This window comes from Aquarana catesbeiana, linkage group LG04, assembly GCF_042186555.1.
Source record: "Aquarana catesbeiana isolate 2022-GZ linkage group LG04, ASM4218655v1, whole genome shotgun sequence".
Classification (NCBI taxonomy): Eukaryota; Metazoa; Chordata; class Amphibia; order Anura; family Ranidae; genus Aquarana; species Aquarana catesbeiana.
In genome coordinates this window covers 591211009-591229611 of record NC_133327.1, presented here as the reverse complement: position 1 = coordinate 591229611, position 18603 = coordinate 591211009, and the positions used below count along the sequence as shown (strand labels likewise).

General features: G+C 42.1%; 1 protein-coding gene across 2 annotated transcripts in view; it reads left to right on the top strand.

Moving 5' to 3' along the window:
- Nucleotides 1-18603, top strand: part of DZANK1 (double zinc ribbon and ankyrin repeat domains 1) — a 103122-nt gene that overhangs the window by 24965 nt on the left and 59554 nt on the right. The window contains exons 2-3 of one of the 2 annotated variants that reach the window (XM_073628169.1): nucleotides 11453-11562; nucleotides 14270-14423. In XM_073628169.1, coding sequence (XP_073484270.1) covers nucleotides 11454-11562; nucleotides 14270-14423 — 263 coding nt within the window. In that variant the 5' untranslated portion in view covers nucleotide 11453. Of the gene's footprint in view, nucleotides 1-11448; nucleotides 11563-14269; nucleotides 14424-18603 lie in introns of both variants that reach the window. The other variant, XM_073628168.1, reaches the window with a different exon arrangement.

The following is an 18603-nucleotide window of genomic DNA, read 5'->3' as shown; positions in this document are numbered from 1 at the left end:
TAGGGGTACACTAGTGAGACTCACAGGCAAAAAAGCTCCTGACTGTCAGCGACTGATTCAAAACGCTACCAAAAAACTGTTAGCGATCGCAGGGATCAGGCCTGACTCTGCGAACGCTGCAGTTATGTTTTGTGACAGTTATCCATCGATACTGCACTTGGGTGGGCTGGGCTGGGCCGAGGGGCAAAACGCAGGTGCTAGCAGGTATCTGGGCTGATCCCGCTAACACTGCGTTTTTTTGGGGGACCCTAAACTGCTGGGGAGTATAGATCTGATCGGATCAGATCCGTTCAGATACTATAGCACTAAGGGAGGTGTATGCTGTGTGTGTGGGTGTTAGCGGTACTGGCGCTAACCTGACGCTGCCTGGGGCGACGCAGACCTTATCTGACCCTAAAAACGTAACTTATATCACCGCCGGGCAATTAGGGGGTTAAACCTTTATAAGGTAATAAACGGCGGGTGCCCTAAAACTATAATAAACTATAATAAACAAACCAACTAACCAGCGTCACCCGTAACAATTATATGGTGATCACTGGTGAAAGGGTTAACTAGGGGGCAATCAAGGGGTTAAAACCTTTAGTAGGTAGTATATGGGGGTCCCTGTCACTATAAAACACTGACGGCGAACCTATATACTTACCTCCCTAACTAGCGTCACCTGTGTCACTATTACAGCGATCAGAGAAAAGATCGCTTAGTGACACTGGCGACGGGGGGTGATCACGGGGTTAAAACTTTATTAGGGGGGTTAGGGGGGTACCCTAGACCTAAAGGGGGGTACCCCAGACCTAAAGGGGGCTAACCTAACTGCCCTAACACTTATAACTGTCACAAACTGACACCAGTGCAATAATCAGAAAAAAAAAAAAAACTGCTATTGGTGTCAGTGTGACAGGGGGTACAGGGGGGTGATCAGGGGGTGACTGGGGGGTGACAGGGGGGTGACAAGTGTGCCTGCGTGTTCTACTGTTAGTGTAGTGTTGGTGCAAACTTACTTGGATGTCTTCTCTCCTCGGCGCCGGAACGAAAAGACCGGCTCGAGGAGAGTGACATCACTTTCTCCGCTTCTGTTTACATTCACAGAAGCCAAGGAAGCCCGTCATTGGCCAGGAGCGATCGCGAGGGGGGAGCCACGAATGAGTGGCCTCCCCCTCACCTTTGATCGACCCTGGCCTGAATCCGACCGCCGCTGGCACCGGGGGGGTCCGATCGGACCCCCCACCCGGGGGAAGGCAAGGACGTACCTGTAAGCCCTTTTGCCTGCCCGTGCCATTCTGCCGACGTACATCATCGTGCAGTGGTCGGCAACTGGTTAAGAGGTCTTGTCATGCTTTTTTTTTATTACAAGAGATTTTTACATTCCTTGTAATAGGAATAAAAGTGACACATTTTTTGTTGTTGTTGTTTTTAAAAGAACAGTTTAAAATAAAAAAATAAAAGGTAAAATAAATAATATATTTTTTTTTTTTTTTCTTAAAACGAGCCCCGTTCAGCCGAGCTTGCGTGCAGAAGCGAACGCATATGTGAGTAGCGCCCGCATATGAAAACAGTGTTCAAACCACACATGTGAGGTATCGCCGCAATCGTTAGAGTGAGAGCAATAATTCTAGCCCTAGACCTCCTCTGTAAGTCAAAACATGCAACCTGTAGAACTTTTTAAACGTCGCCTATGGAGATTTTTAAGGGTAAAAGTTTGTCGCCATTCCACGAGCGGGCGCAATTTTGAAGCGTGACATGTTGGGTATCAATTTACTCAGCCTAACATTATCTTTCACAAAATAAAAAAAAAAAATGGGCTAACTTTACTGTTGTCTCATTTTTTAATTTAAAAAAGTGTATTTTTAAAAAAAAATAGTGCGCTTGTAAGACCGCTGCGCAAATACGATGTGACAGAAAGTATTGCAATGACCGCCATTTTATTCTCTAGGGTGTTATAAAAAAAGAAGTATAATGTTTGGGGGTTCTAAGTAATTTTCTAGCAAAAAAAATGTTTTTATCTTGTAAACAACACATCTAAAAAAGAGGCTCGGTCCTTAAGTGGTTAAGGGGAATTACCGTAAAGCTTTAGGACCACTTTAACCCTTACATTGCAGGCCCAGCTTCACAGTAAGGGATGATTTTTAGGTTTCCTGGAGTTTAGCTTTGAACGGCGGCACCACCACCAGCAGCACATTCTCGCCTTCCTTTTACTCTCCTGGCGCTCTCTTCCAGGTAAGGAGAAGAAGTCTTGTATAAGCATACTTTGACTTGGAGCTTTCTGAGGACTTGCTCTGACACGTGGCAGCCCTGGTATTTGATGGGTAGTGAGGAAGCAATTTGTCACCTCCCCACCCATACCTCCCAACTTTTTGAGATGGGAATGAGGGACACCTATCGGCAAAAGTATGCAGGCATAGGACACACCCCTTGCCACGCCCCCTTAAAGGAGAAGTGTACAAAAAAAGAAGATTGGTTAAACCCACAAGTGCTTTTTTTACCACTAATATTCCTTTATATTGGCTTTTAGAATTTACAAATGCAGCAATTTAGAAACCAGATGAAAGGTTTAGCGCTGGAAAACACTTTATGATAGATAAAAAGTGCATTTTATATACAGCTATATAGATCAGACCAAAACGAGGGACATATGAGGAGCAATGAGGGACAGAGGGACATTATTCCAAATCAGGGACAGTCCCTCGAAATCAGGGACAGTTGGGAGCTATGCACACCACCTGTTTTAACCCTAAAAAGGCTTAACCACTGTGCCGCAACCACCTGCACTGAACGCAGTTGCAGCTCAACCCTATATACTTATATTGGCCATGTTTGGCGCCAAATGCGATATGTGGTTTAATTGTTGCCGCCACGGCCCCGAGCGTCTGCATGCCCCTCTTTAGGTGGCTCAACCTGTGTGAATGAGCCCTTAGGGATGAAGACTGTCTCCCCTCCCCCATGTGACAGCGCTGGGTGCCTGAGCAGAAAATGATCCAAGCACCAGCGCAGTTCTGTGGCCTTTGCATCTTTTATTCTGTTTTTTTTTCTCCCTTGTTTGGTCTTTGTAGTGTGTCCTGATTAGATGGCGGTAGTCCTTATCTTTTTTTTTTCCTCTTGTTTTGTGGTATCAGTACCCTCCTTCTTCTAAGTGCAGTGTAGCCACCTTTGAGGCCGGGTTCACACTAGCGCCACATGCGGCTCACAGCAGAGGTCCGCTGCGTCCCCGTTCACTGTTTCAGGTCCGATTTCAGCCCGAATTTTTGGCTGAATTATTTTCTGGTGGCTCATACTACTTCTTGTCTCCATACAATGTCACCTTGTCTCTTCATCCATCCCCAACCTCAGTGCACCTTGTGTGGTTATAGAGCCTAACCTTGTTAGTGTGATACTAAAGCCAGGTTCATACTGTTGCATTGCGGTAACACACAGTAGCAAACATTGCATGCGTTATTCTGCTGCGGTGCCATTCATGTTGCACGGCACATGTCATTTGAATGGCACTCCTACACACTAAGACAATGCATCTGCTATGTGGCACTGCCATGCGCTGTGTTTCCAAAGGAGGGTTAGGTGCAGTTTATGCAGTAATGGCAGCCCATTGCAAATGAATGGGCTCCCTTAACGCAATACACGTTAATGTGTGACTTAAGGTGTGTGTGTTATCACACTGCACCAGTGTAAACCTGGCCTTAAGCTAGCCCACCATCTGGTGTTAGAGGGGGGCAGCACAAGACATTTGGCCTAGAACTAGAGGGTCTGGGAATGTAAGGCAAGCCATAGATGATTACATTTTCTTTCCTTCCACCCCGAACATAGTCAGTGTTTATGGGGAAATCCTTCCCACAGCACTATTGTGTTCTCCCGGCTATAGCTGCTGGCAGTAATCGCATGTAAAAAAAATCCAACAGGTTGGTTGAATGAATCGACCAGCCTGCCCATAGATGGATCATATCTTGGCTGGTCCCTGCAGAACCAGCCAAGATTCGATACATCTATGGCCGGCTTAAAGTGGTTCTAAAGCCTCAAATTTTTTTACCTTGATGCATTCTATGCATTAAGGTAAAAAAACCTTCTGCTGCAGGATCCCCCCAGCCCCCCCTTATTGTTACCTGAGTCCGATCCGATCCAATGGCGTGCACAAGAGCAGCTGCTCTCGCCACTGTCTCTCTCTTCATTGGGCAGATTGATAGCAGCAGTAGCCATTGGCTCCACTCCTGTCAATCAACTCCAATGACGAGAGAGCAGGGGGTGTCAATGGACGCAGCAGTGGGGCTCAGGAGTGAACACGCATGAGTGCCCCCATGGGAAGCAGCTTATAGATATGTTTGTTATTTTTTTTATTTCCTTTATCATCACTTTAAAGGAGAAGTGCAGCCAAATCTCATTTGGCTGTACTTCTCCCATGGATTACAGGAGTGCAGTTCTGTTCTGCAGTGCTCCAGTGAGTTGGGGGGGGGGGGGGGGGCAGGGCAGACAGCAGTGACTGACAGTCACCAGCTCTCTGCTCACGGAGCCCTAAGAAACGAGTGCTCAGCGGTGTTAGATCGCTCAGTTCTCAGTGTTAGAGCCAGCAGGGGACAGATGCAGCATCAGATCAATGCTGCATCCACCTAGGTAAGTATGATTGTAAAATAAAAAAAAGTCCATGCTTCTGTTTTAAGGACTTGTTTACACCAGCAGCAAAGACTGCTGCTCCTCTGAAAAGTGATCCACGATTGGATTGCTTTTCAGATGTGTTTGATAGGCAGTGAGGAGGCGATACGTCTCCTCCTCACTACCTGTTTTAACCCTCTAAATGTAGTATTATTACAGTGCACGCAGTTGTGGGGAGGCCTTGTACACTTGACTGGGTTGCATTTGGCTGCTGCTAATGCCCAATGAATGGGACAAGGGGGTGTGATTCCTGCTGCAAAGCATCACAGCCAGGGCATGTGTACACCCAACCCCTGCCTTTGCAGCTTAGGGGGTAATGTTTGGGAGGGTTCAGCATGTACTTTGCCGCCCCCCCCCAACTGCAAATGTAAATAACCCCCAAACCTGTCCCTGAGCCCAAAGCAACCTTTAGTATGGCACAGAGCATGTAAAGGTTGGATCTTTGTCAGCTTTTTATTTCTCAATACTGTATGTCCCTGTAGAGGAGATTTCTTCTCTCTTCCGGTGTGACCACTGGAACAGGAAGTGATCATAAGCTCCCCAGTGGGGACACAGCATTCGATAGCAGACAGCATTAAAAAAAACTTTACGTAGCACAGTAGGGAATGGTTAGAACTGCTGTGACATTCCCATTGCTGTCTATGCACTTACTGAAGTAATCATTAAAAGGAATGAGAGGAAATCTCCCACATAGAGACACAGGCTGCAATAAAAACCTGACAGAGGCCTTAACCCTTCCTACATTTTACATTTTAAGAAGGTGAACAGATCAATCAGAATACATTTCTTTTTTATTTTACCTGTGAAGAACATGATGCTGGTTGCTTGGCTGTATTAAGCTAACCCCTTGACAGCGAGCGAATGGTTACACAATGGATAACGCTCCAATTCTTCCATAACTACTGCATGAGTCTACAGCTATTTCTATGGGAGTGGTGGTGTGCAAACATTTACACAGTGCATTCTCATTAAGCTCTAAATGGCATCCATTCTCTGCACATAATACTTTGTGTACCCATTTTTATTAATTTATCCAGAGGAGACAAGATGATTAAAATAAATGTATGGCAGAGGAAAAACTGGCACAAAATTACTTCCAGTATAATTGATGCTTACTTCTCATTTTTAATAGTTACATATGGACACTTTAAATCCTGTCCTGATGGGTTGATACAGTTTTCATTTCCATTATATTTTAACAAAATCAAAATTGCATCTTCCCTTTGAGGGCCAAGAAATGTTTTGCAAAAATAGGGACGTTAGGAATATGTTAGTGGCCCCCCCCCTTACCTGTTCAGGGTTTGAACTGAACCGAGCTTTAAATTTTATTATAATTCTATATGCTTAGTATTAGATGGTGCCTTTTATAGCATAGCAAGACCACTTACTGTTATCTCACATATATATTATTCTTATTATTATAGCCAAATTTACCACCCTAACTCCTCCCACAGTTTTTACACTACATAGACAAGTAATATACCGAAACGTGCGGATTGTTCCCGAATGGTGTGCTATTACTTTGTGGAACGTTTCGCCGAATGGTTCACGAAATATCGTCGTTTTTGCGGCGAAATTGGTCCCATAGGAATGAATGGTGAAACTAGAGTGGGAGATGACAAAAGCTGGAAAATCAGAACATGATTTCTAAACTGCCGCCACTCCCTCATTTTCAAGCCCACCTACACAAATCTTATATCAAAACGTTCAGCTATCCCTGCTGCCACTAAACATGTCCACGGCTAAGCCATAGTCCTGATAGTTTTCACAATATGACCATTTGTTTGCAACTCACGCCGTCCATTGACATTCATTGAAACTACACTCTAGCCCCCTCCAAATTTGAAGGGCAATTTCTAAACTGCGACTGTGCCTTCATTTTTAATATTTCAGAGACATACTATACATCAAAATCTAGGTCTGGGTCTTGTGATTCTCACAATATAAAGATCTTCGCTGTAGGATGTATAGTTTTTAAAATACGGCCATTTGTTTAGAGGTCATTTCAGGAAATTTTAGCCATTAATCAGAGTGTACTGTTAGTGTTTGTTTTGTTGCCATGGTTACCAAAGCTTCTGTTATACACAGGGGGAGGTGGCTGGAGCATCTCAGCTGATTACAGAGCCCGGGGGAGGGGACAGACACACCATGTACTGATTTATAATAGAGGAATATGATGGGGCAGTTTTGATGGGGTAATTCTGATGGGGCAGTTTTGATGAAGTAGTATTTGGGAAGCATAAACAGGGCATGAGCGTTGCTAGGAAACAGTGGTTGTAAACACAAGATGCTGAGACACCCCAAATGCATGTGACTTCATCTGCTAGACTTGATAATACTTGTAGACTCCTCCCACAGTTTTCACACTACAGAGACAAATAATATACCGAAACGAGCGGATTGTTCCCGATTGGTGTGTTATTACTTTGTGGAATGTTTTGCCGAATGGTCCACGAAATGACGTTTTTGCGGCGAAATTGGTCCTATAGGAATGAATGGCGAAATGTTCAAAACTAGAGTGGGAAGTGACAAAAGCTGACAACCCCATGATCAGCCAAAACATTATGACCACCCCATGATCAGCCAAAACATTATGACCGCCCCATGTAAAAAAAAAATATATTTTTGAAAAAAAAAAGTAATTTTTGAAAAAAGTAAAAAAATAATTTTTGAAAAAAAAAAAAATATTTTTGAAAAAAAAAATATTTTTGAAAAAAAAAAAAATATTTTTGAAAAAAAAATTACTTTTAAAAAAAAAATTATTTTTGAAAAAAAAATATATTTGAAAAAAAAAATATTTTTGAAAAAAAAAAATTATTTTTGAAAAAAAAAAATTATTTTTGAAAAAAAAATTACTTTAAAAAAAAATAATTTCGAAAAAAAAATTATTTTTGAAATAAAAAAATTACCTTTGAAAAAAAAAATTACTTTTGAAAAAAAAAATCATTTTTGAAGAAAAAAAAATAATTTTTGATTAAAAAAAATTCATTTTTGAAAAAAAAAATTACTTTTGAAAAAAATGTTCAGCTCTTTCAGCGAATGATGGAACTTTTTTACTACTATTTATACTTTTTAAAATATTAAGCTTTTTAACACTTTTCACAGTTACTCAAGTCACTCCACCCCACCCAGTTACTCCGCCCACTCCAGTTGTAGAGGCAAGAACACTTTCACAATTTCCCCAGAAATTGTACCTTTTCTAGTATTAAGTGTTCTTGCATAGCAAGACCACTTACTGTTATCTCACATATATATTATTCTTATTATTATAGCCAAATTTACCACCCTAACTCCTCCCACAGTTTTTACACTACATAGACAAGTAATATACCGAAACGTGCGGATTGTTCCCGAATGGTGTGCTATTATTTTGTGGAGCGTTTCGCCGAATGGTTCACGAAATATCGTCATTTTTGTGGCAAAATTGGTCCCATAGGAATGAATGGGGAAACTAGAGTGGGAGATGACAAAAGCTGGAAAATCAGAACATGATTTCTAAACTGCCGCCACTCCCTCATTTTCAAGCCCACCTACACAAATCTTATATCAAAACGTTCAGCTATCCCTGCTGCCACTAAACATGTCCACGGCTAAGCCATAGTCCTGATAGTTTTCACAATATGACCATTTGTTTGCAACTCACGCCGTCCATTGACATTCATTGAAACTACACTCTAGCCCCCTCCAAATTTGAAGGGCAATTTCTAAACTGCGACTGTGCCTTCATTTTTAATATTTCAGAGACATACTATACATCAAAATCTAGGTCTGGGTCTTGTGATTCTCACAATATAAAGATCTTCGCTGTAGGATGTATAGTTTTTAAAATACGGCCATTTGTTTAGAGGTCATTTCAGGAAATTTTAGCCATTAATCAGAGTGTACTGTTAGTGTTTGTTTTGTTGCCATGGTTACCAAAGCTTCTGTTATACACAGGGGGGAGGTGGCTGGAGCATCTCAGCTGATTACAGAGCCCGGGGGAGGGGACAGACACACCATGTACTGATTTATAATAGAGGAATATGATGGGGCAGTTTTGATGGGGTAATTCTGATGGGGCAGTTTTGATGAAGCAGTATTTGGGAAGCATAAACAGGGCATGAGCGTTGCTAGGAAACAGTGGTTGTAAACACAAGATGCTGAGACACCCCAAATGCATGTGACTTCATCTGCTAGACTTGATAATGCTTGTAGACTCCTCCCACAGTTTTCACACTACAGAGACAAATAATATACCGAAACGAGCGGATTGTTCCCGATTGGTGTGTTATTACTTTGTGGAATGTTTTGCCGAATGGTCCACGAAATGACGTTTTTGCGGCGAAATTGGTCCTATAGGAATGAATGGCGAAATGTTCAAAACTAGAGTGGGAAGTGACAAAAGCTGACAACCCCATGATCAGCCAAAACATTATGACCACCCCATAATCAGCCAAAACATTATGACCGCCCCATGTAAAAAAAAAAATATTTTTGAAAAAAAAAAAAATTTTTGAAAAAAGTAAAAAAATAATTTTTGAAAAAAAAAAATCTTTTGAAAAAAAAAAATATTTTTGAAAAAAAAAATATTTTTGAAAAAAAAAATTATTTTTGAAAAAAAAAAAATATTTTTGAAAAAAAAATTATTTTTAAAAAAAAAATTATTTTTGAAAAAAAAATATATTTGAAAAAAAAAAATATTTTTGAAAAAAAAAAATTATTTTTGAAAAAAAAATTACTTTAAAAAAAATAATAATTTCAAAAAAAAATTATTTTTGAAATAAAAAAATTCATTTTTGAAAAAAAAAATTACCTTTGAAAAAAAAAATTACTTTTGAAAAAAAAAAATCATTTTTGAAGAAAAAAAAATCATTTTTGATTAAAAAAAATTCATTTTTGAAAAAAAAAATTACTTTTGAAAAAAATGTTCAGCTCTTTCAGCGAATGATGGAACTTTTTTACTACTATTTATACTTTTTAAAATATTAAGCTTTTTAACACTTTTCACAGTTACTCAAGCCACTCCACCCCACCCAGTTACTCCGCCCACTCCAGTTGTAGAGGCAAGAACACTTTCACAATTTCCCCAGAAATTGTACCTTTTCTAGTTATTATTATTATAGCCAAATTTACCACCCTAACTCCTCCCACAGTTTTTACACTACATAGACAGTAATATACCAAAACGTGCAGATTGTTCCCGATTGGTGTGCTATTACTTTGTGGAACGTTTCACCGAATTGTTCACGAAATATCGTTGTTTTGCGGCAAAATTCGTCCCATAGGAATGAATGGCGAAATGTTCAAAACTAGAGTGGGAGGTAACAAAAGCTGACAACCCCATGATCAGCCAAAACATTATGACCACCTCCCCATGGTCTGCCAAAACATTATGACCACCCCATTATCAGCCAAAACATTATGACCCCCCCATGATCAGCCAAAACATGACCCCCCCAAGATCAGCCAAAACATTATAACCCCCCGCGAAGATCAGCCAAAACATTATGACCCCCCCCAAGATCAGCCAAAACCTTATGACCCGCCCCCATGATCAGCCAAAACATTATGACCCCCGCATGATCAGCCAAAACACTATGACCCCCCCCCATGATCAGCCAAAACATTATGACCCCCCATGATCAGCCAAAACATTATGACCCCCCCCCCAAGATCAGCCAAAACATTATGACCCCCCCAAGATCAGCCAAACATTATGACCCCCCCCCCCCAAGATCAGCCAAAACATTATGACCCGCCCCCATGATCAGCCAAAACATTACGACCCCCCCATGATCAGCCAAATAATTTATGACCACCCCATTATCAGCAAAATAATTATTGACCACCCCATGAAAAAAAAATAATTATTGTTTTAAAAAAAATAATAATAATTAAAAAAAAAAAATAATAATTTTTGAAAAAAAATCATTAAAAAAAAATAATCATTTTTTGACTTTAATGCAACTTTTGGTGTGATTTTGATTCGACTTAACATTCTATGGATCAAAGTCACATCAAAAGTCTCGCCAAAGTAGTGTGGGCACGTTTTCAAAGTCACTGCAACTTAAACTTTAACGAGTGCCATGGAAAAGAATGATGTGTGATTTGTCATGTGACTTTGAAGGTCGCATGACAAATCGCACACGTGTGAATAGACTTTAGTCATGCGGCCGACCAAATCCTTTCCTTTCAGTATTTAGGATGATGTACACAAATCTGTTGAACATTACCGAGAGACAGATGTCTACAGAGAATTTATGACACTCTTTAAGAATTCCTCTAATGCCGCGTACACACGATCGGAATTTCGGCCCGCAAAAGACCGATGAGAGTTTTTCGTCTGAAAATGCGACCGTGTGTATGCTCCATCGGACTTTTGCTGGCCGAATTCCAGCCAGCAAAAGATTTGGGAGCATGTTCTCAATTTTTCGGTCGGGAAAAGTTTCTATCCGAAAATGCGATCCTCTGTGGCAATTCCGACGCGCAAAATCCCTACGCATGCTCGGAAACAATTCGACGCATGCTCGGAAGCATTGAACTTCATTTTCTCGGCTCGTCGTAGTGTTGTACGTCACCGCGTTCTTGACGGTCGTAATTTCAGCAAACTTTTGCGTGACTGTGTGTATGCAAGGCAAATTTGAGCGGAATCCCGTCGGAAAAGCTGTCATATCTTTTTCCGACGAGAAATTTACTCGTGTGTACGCGGCATTATAGTCTGAATTGAAAGAAGTAATGTATTTACAGCCTACACCCATTGCCCTTTTTGTATTATTGTTTGTTTCTGTTGGTTTGTTACACATGGCATACTAAAGTTGTTCTCTCCTGACATAGAAAGGATGACCGCCGGCTCCATCTGTGTACCGCAGATTATACCGCTTCGTGTTCCTATTCCTGGTAAAGGAAAATATGAAGTAGACACCAACACACCAATTGATATCAAGTCAGGTATGGCAAAGAAAAGACATCTACCTTCATTTCATATGAAAAATGATCATTGGTGCTTAAAGTATAACTAAAGGCAAAACTTTTTCTTTAGTTTTGGATAGAGTGGAGATGGATTAGTATCCCTGTCAGTTTTTATTGCTGTCTATGTCCCCATTAGGGAGATTCGCCCTCTCTATTGTCCTACCATTATTAAAAGTGAAAGTAAAGAAAATCCTAAACTTTGGGTAGTCCCCAGGAAAAGTAATAGAGGGGAAATCTTCCAAAGGGGACCCTGGTTCTGGTGGCCCCAGGGGATTCCCTTAGTTTGCAGGGATTTCCTCTCACTTCCTGTTTTGGCTACAAGACAGGATGTAAACATAGATCTCCCCAATGGGGCACAGATGACAGAAAATAAACCAACGGGGTTATAAGCCTCCCTACTTTAAATCTTTTAAAAATGGTGTCAAATTTAGCTTCGTAAAATGTTCCAACCTGACCTGAAAAGTGCTTAACCTCTTCAGCCCCTTAAAGTTTACCCCCCTTCATGACCAGGCCATTTTTTGCAATAGGGCACGGCGTTAGTTTAACTGACAATTGCGCGGTCATGCGACACTGTACCCAAATAAAATAAAAAATTCCCCCACAAATAGAGCATTCTTTTGGTGGTATTTGATCACCTCTGCGGTTTTTATTTTTTGCGCTATAAACAAAAATAGCGACAATTTTGAAAAAAAAAATATATTTTTTTAACTTTATGTTATAAAACATTCCCCCCCAAAAATTGTAAAAAATCAAATGTATTCATCAATTTAGGCCAATATGTATTTTTCTACGTGTTTTGGGTAAAAAAAAATCACAATAAGCATATGTTGATTGGTTTGCGGAAAAGTTATAGCGTCTACAAAGTATGGGATATATTTATGGCTTTTTTTTTTAATTATTATTGTTTTTACTAGTAATGGCGGCGATCAGTGTTTATTAGCGGGGCTGAGACATTGTGGTGGACAAATCTCACACTACGTGACACTTTTTGGGGACCAGTGAAACCAATACATTGATCAGTGCTAAAAAAAATGCACTGTCATTGTACTAATGACACTGGCAGGGAAGGGGTTAACATCAGGGCCGATCAAAGGGTTAAATGTGGCCCTAGGGAGTGCTTTTCTAATGCCCCATACACACGGTCGGATTTTCCGACGGAAAATGTTGAATGGGAGCTTGTTGTTGGAAATTCCGACCGTGTGTAGGCTCCATCGGACATTTTCCATCGGAATTTCCGTCACACAAAATTTGAGATCTGGATCTCAAATTTTCCGACAACAAAATCCGTTGTCGTAAATTCCGATCATGTGTACACAATTCACAAAGTTCCACGCATGCTCGGAATCAAGCAGAAGAGCCGCACTGGCTATTGAACTCGGCTCGTCGTACGTGTTGTACGTCACCGCGCATTCTTGACGTTCAGAATTCAGATTCCAACAAGATTTGTGTGACCGTGTGTATGCAAGAGAAGTTTGAGCCAACATCCGTCGGACAAAATCCATGGATTTTGTTGTCGGAATGTCCGATCGTGTGTACGGGGCATTACTATATAGGGGATGCTTTGACTGGAGGAAGACAGAGATCCATGTTCCTGCTTAGCAGAAACACAAGATCTCCATCCCTCTCACAAAACAGCGGACTGCCTTGTTACACAAGTCCATCAAGTCCAACCTATGTGTGATTATATGTCAGTATTACATTGTATATCCCTGTATGTTGTGGTCATTCAGGTGCTTATCTAATAGTTTCTTAAAACTATCGATGCTCCCCGCTGAGACCACCGCCTGTTGAAGGGAATTCCACATCCTTGCCGCTCTTACAGTAAAGAACCCTCTACGTATTTTAAGGTTAAACCTCTTTTCTTCTAATTTTAATGAGTGGCCACGAGTCTTGTTAAACTTCCTTCTGTAGTGATATATATATCACTATACCTTCCGCAGAAAAGTTTTATCCCTATTGTGGGGTCACCAGTACGGTATTTGTAAATTGAAATCATATCCCCTCTCAAGCGTCTCTTCTCCAGAGAGAATAAGTTCAGTACTCGCAACCTTTCCTCATAACTAATATCCTCCAGACCCTTTATTAGCTTTGTTGCCCTTCTCTGTACTCACTCCATTTCCAGTACATCCTTCCTGAGGACTGGTGCCCAGAATTGGACAGCATACTCCAGGTGCGGCCGGACCAGAGTCTTGTGGAGCTGGAGAATTATCACTTTATCTCTGGAGTTAATCCCCTTTTTAATGCATGCCAATATTCTGTTTGCTTCATTAGCAGCAGCTTGGCATTGCATGCCATTGCTGTGCCTATCATCTACTAGGACCCCCAGGTCCTTTTCCATCCTAGATTCCCTCAGAGGTTCTCTCCCCACAGTGTATAGATTGAATTCATATTTTTGCCGCCCAAATGCATTATTTTAAATTTTTCCACATTAAACCTCATTTGCCATGTAGTTGCCCACCTCATTAATTTGTTCAGATCTTCTTGCAAGGTTTCCACATCCTGCGGACAAGTTTCCATTAGTCTACAAATCTGGTCCCTGTATTCTTCAAACTAGAGCCCCTTTGGATGTACAAAGAGCCTGCACTATAGATATCCATCATTTGAAATGAATTGTAGTTGCTTATGTTAATGGTTAATAAAATGACATATCACCATGATGATATATGACCATGATGATGATTTGCAGATTCCCCAGATGTCTCCATATTCTATACACTGGACGGAAGCAAGCCAGATTTGCTTAAAAAGGTTGGCCACATAGAAAACACCACTTTAAGATATCGAGGTCCATTTACATTGCCGGATGGTAAAATCACTGTTAAGGCCGTGGCTGTGAGTAGGTAAGGGAGCCGTGTGTGTGATTATTGTTATAATAAGGACTTATAGGATGACTATCGCTTGTTCCCCGTGCTGCTTTTGTAGGGTCAGTCTGTATCTGCCATTTATCTAAGGCTCGGATTCTCATTGGAGCCAATGGAAAATACACTTTGTACATACATGTTTATAGGGCACATTAATAGAACTCCAGCCAAAACATCCAATTGGTTTCTTTATGCAACTCCGGTTTTACGTCCTCCATTTTTCACACATCAGTTACTGTCTTATGTTTTCAAGGCAGCCAGGAGGAGTTCAAAAGGTCTAAACTTGAATATGAGCTTTATTGGTAAGAATGTATTCCTGGAAAATAGCCACGTGATGTGTCATAGTAGCGAATATTAGTTGTGTCTGCTAGAGAAAGTAGCATTTTGGTGTGACAAAATACAATATTTTTGCGTGCTTGATGTTCCATCTTTTATTACTGTACTGTACTGTATTACTAGAAACTGCCTTTTCTAGTGGTAATTTGAGTATCAGGAAATGTAATTAAAATTTCTGCATAAGTACTGGTACAAGGTTTATTGCAGTGGCCCTTTACTTGCCTTTAGGTGGCCCTTGGGACACTATCCCTCCGATTGACACCAACAGTGGGACATAATTCCTCCTTCAAGCCTCAACAATGCGGCACTATTCCCCCCACTGACACCAATGATGGAGAACTATTCCCCCCCACTGACACCAATGATCCAATGATAGGGAACTATTCCCCCCACTGACACCAATGATGGAAAACTATTCCCCCCACTGACACCAATGATGGAGAACTATTCCCCCCACTGACACCAATGATGGGGAACTATTCCCCCCACTGACACCAATGATCCAATGATAGGGAACTATTCCCCCCACTGACACCAATGATGGAAAACTATTCCCCCCACTGACACCAATGATGGAGAACTATTCCCCCCACTGACACCAATGATGGGGAACTATTCCCCACTGACACCAATGACGGGGAACTATTCCCCCCACTGACACCAATGACGGGGAACTATTCCCCCCACTGACACCAATGATGGAGAACTATTCCCCCCACTGACACCAATGATGGGGAACTATTCCCCCCACTGACACCAATGATGGAGAACTATTCCCCCCACTGACACCAATGATGGGGAACTATACCCCACTGACACCAATGACGGGGAACTATTCCCCCCACTGACACCAATGACGGGGAACTATTCCCCCCACTGACACCAATGATGGAGAACTATTCCCCCCACTGACACCAATGATGGGGAACTATTCCCCCCACTGACACCAATGATGGAGAACTATTCCCCCCACTGACACCAATGATGGAGAACTATTCTCCCCACTGACACCAATGATGGAGAACTATTCCCCCCACTGACACCAATAATGGAGAACTATTCCCCCCACTGACACCAATGATGGAGAACTATTCTCCCCACTGACACCAATGATGGAGAACTATCCCCCCCCCCCCCACTGAAACCAATGACGGGGAACTATTCCGCCCATTGATACCAATGATGTGATACTATTCCTTCCACAGACACCAACAATGGGGCACTATTCCTCCTACTGACACCAGCAATGGAGCACTATTTCTTCCACTGATGCCAACGATGGGGCACTATTCCTCCCACTGACACCAACAATGTGGCAGTATTCTTTCCACTGACACCAACAATGGGACAACATTCTCCCACTAACACCATCACTGGAGTAGTGTTCTTCCCACTGACACCAATGATTGGGGCAGTATTCCTTCCACTATTACCAGTAATGGGGAAATATTCCTTCTTTACTGACCGCAAGGTACTTTTTTTTTTACTCCCAATGACCACCAAGCCTGAGGCTTTATCTACTCCCACTGTATACAGTCCGGCCCGCCTAAAGTCTGAAGAACAGTAAATTGGCCCTTTCTTTAGAAAGTTTTGAGACCCCTGCTTTATAGTATAATATCAGCAGATTTCTGTGTCAGAGAAGTTCAGCTTTCACTCTTGCTGAGTGACTGTTGAGATAAAACCAACCAATAATAAAACCACAAAATTGTACTGTTTTCAATATCTAATAGACACTGAGAGAGAGAAAGGCCTAGTTTACACTTGCAGCTGGGGACGGTAAAATCATGTGGTTGTAGCGTTCGGTGGTCAGTCCTGCCTGTTGAATGCGACCTATTCATTCGACTTGACCTATCCTAACCCACCAGAGATGCATACTTACATTGATCCGAAGGCCGCAGCGTCCAATGTTTGTTTACATCTTGGCCATGCCTACAGCCTGGGGACTCAGCCCCATAGAAGTCTATGTGCTGTGCGCTATCTCTGCGCATGCACAGGGCTCTGAGCAAGGATTGTGCATGCTCCTGTGATGTTGAGGGGAAGCGCCCTAAGGCTGGCTCAACCTGAAAACAGAACAGAGCTGTGCAGGATATTGGTCATTTTTTGGGAAGGCTATGGTGGGGGCAGAAATAACCTACAAGTATGGCAGATAAAATAATAAATACTTTTAAAAGCTTCTCAATTTATTCTTACCCACTGGGGCTTCTTGGCTGCATAGGCTAACCCAAGAATATCTAAATCCATAACCAAAACTTTAATATTACATTTAATGTTAAATATACCATTGAAAGCATTTCATTATATACTGTATGTTTGATAATTTAAAAAAAATACTGGTTTTGTGCTTAGATACACTTTAATGAAAATAATCTTACCAATATGTCTTAATGATTTAAAAAAAACTTCAGTTTACTGTATATTATATTATCATAAAATGCAATTTCCTCTGCTATCTGCATGAATCACTTCTGACAAGTTTTTCTGACACCAAGAGAATAAAGGTGACAGGGGAAGGGCCTCCAGCACACAGCCTGTGGATTGATTGATAGCTGCAACTCTGTCCCTGTGTGCTATGTGAATGGGGGGTGTGTCCCTTCCCTCCAATAAGCTCTTAGACCTCTCTTCACTGAGCTCTGTAGAGTATAAATTCAGTCCCCTGCTTTCTGAAAGCTCAGACAAGCTGTTTCATTTCTGAACTTTGAACGGCTGTAGAGAAGAAATGGCTGCAGATAAACAGGTACAACTTATGTTGGAGGATTTGTCTTATCTATGTTTATCACCTGAGGCCAGTCATTCCACTGCACTTCTGTGAGGGTTTACAAGCACTTTAAGCCAATAAATTACGCACCAGTGATGGCTGGTGTTTTTTTTGGGGGGGGCGGCAAACAACCCCCCCTTTCACTGTCTGCCGGTCCACCGGCACTTATCCCATCTAGGCGGCAGGAACATCGGGCAGCGGCGGGGATCGGGCAGAGGTTTTGATCGGGGCATCGGCGGGCATTGGGCAGCGGCTCCTGTGTCTTCTCCTCCTTGCTTTCGCCCTGCGTCTCTTCCCCTCCTCCTAGGCATCCAATAGGCTTGCCTGTCCTTTCAGCCAACCGGGTGACAGGTATCAGAACTGCTTCCTGATTGGCCGGGAGGAGGATCAGTGTTGCAACAGCGTATGAAACACCAGGGTGGGCTCATGGCGCAAGGCTCTGTGCCACGAGCCCACCCTATTTTGAAGCCTATTAGAGCCTCTGGCTCTAATCAGGTGCTTCAAAAAAAAACCCCGGCCACTGTAATTCATGCGCCTGGCATTCTGAAGGGGGCCGGATGCATGAATAGGACTGGATAGAGCATGGGGGTGGTGGTCGTGGATAGAGGGAGCGGTGCTGGGGCGCCACTAATGGACAGGCCGCCACTGCTACTCACAGTATATAACTGGCATATATACTGGACTGGATTCATATGTAGTGCACAGAGCAGTAATGATGTTTTACATGTGATAACCTATAGTAACCAGTCAGATCTCACTGAGAAAGTTTAATTCCAAAACGTTGTAAATCCAGCCATAAACGGTTCGAATCTTGGGCGGTTCAGCAGGGTCTGGCTGAAATTGGAACCATGTATGGGCAGGCTGATTGTACCCAAGTTGATTGATCGATCAACTTGAGTACAACCAGCATGTTGGATCTTTCATGTAACTATTGCCAGCGGTTATATCTACCAGCGATAATCGCTGTGTTCTCCCCGCAGGGAAAGCTTGCCGTGCCATCAGACCCCCTCCCAAGAGACAAGGACAACGCAATAATTCCGCGGGAGGGTTTCCCCCCATCAACATTGA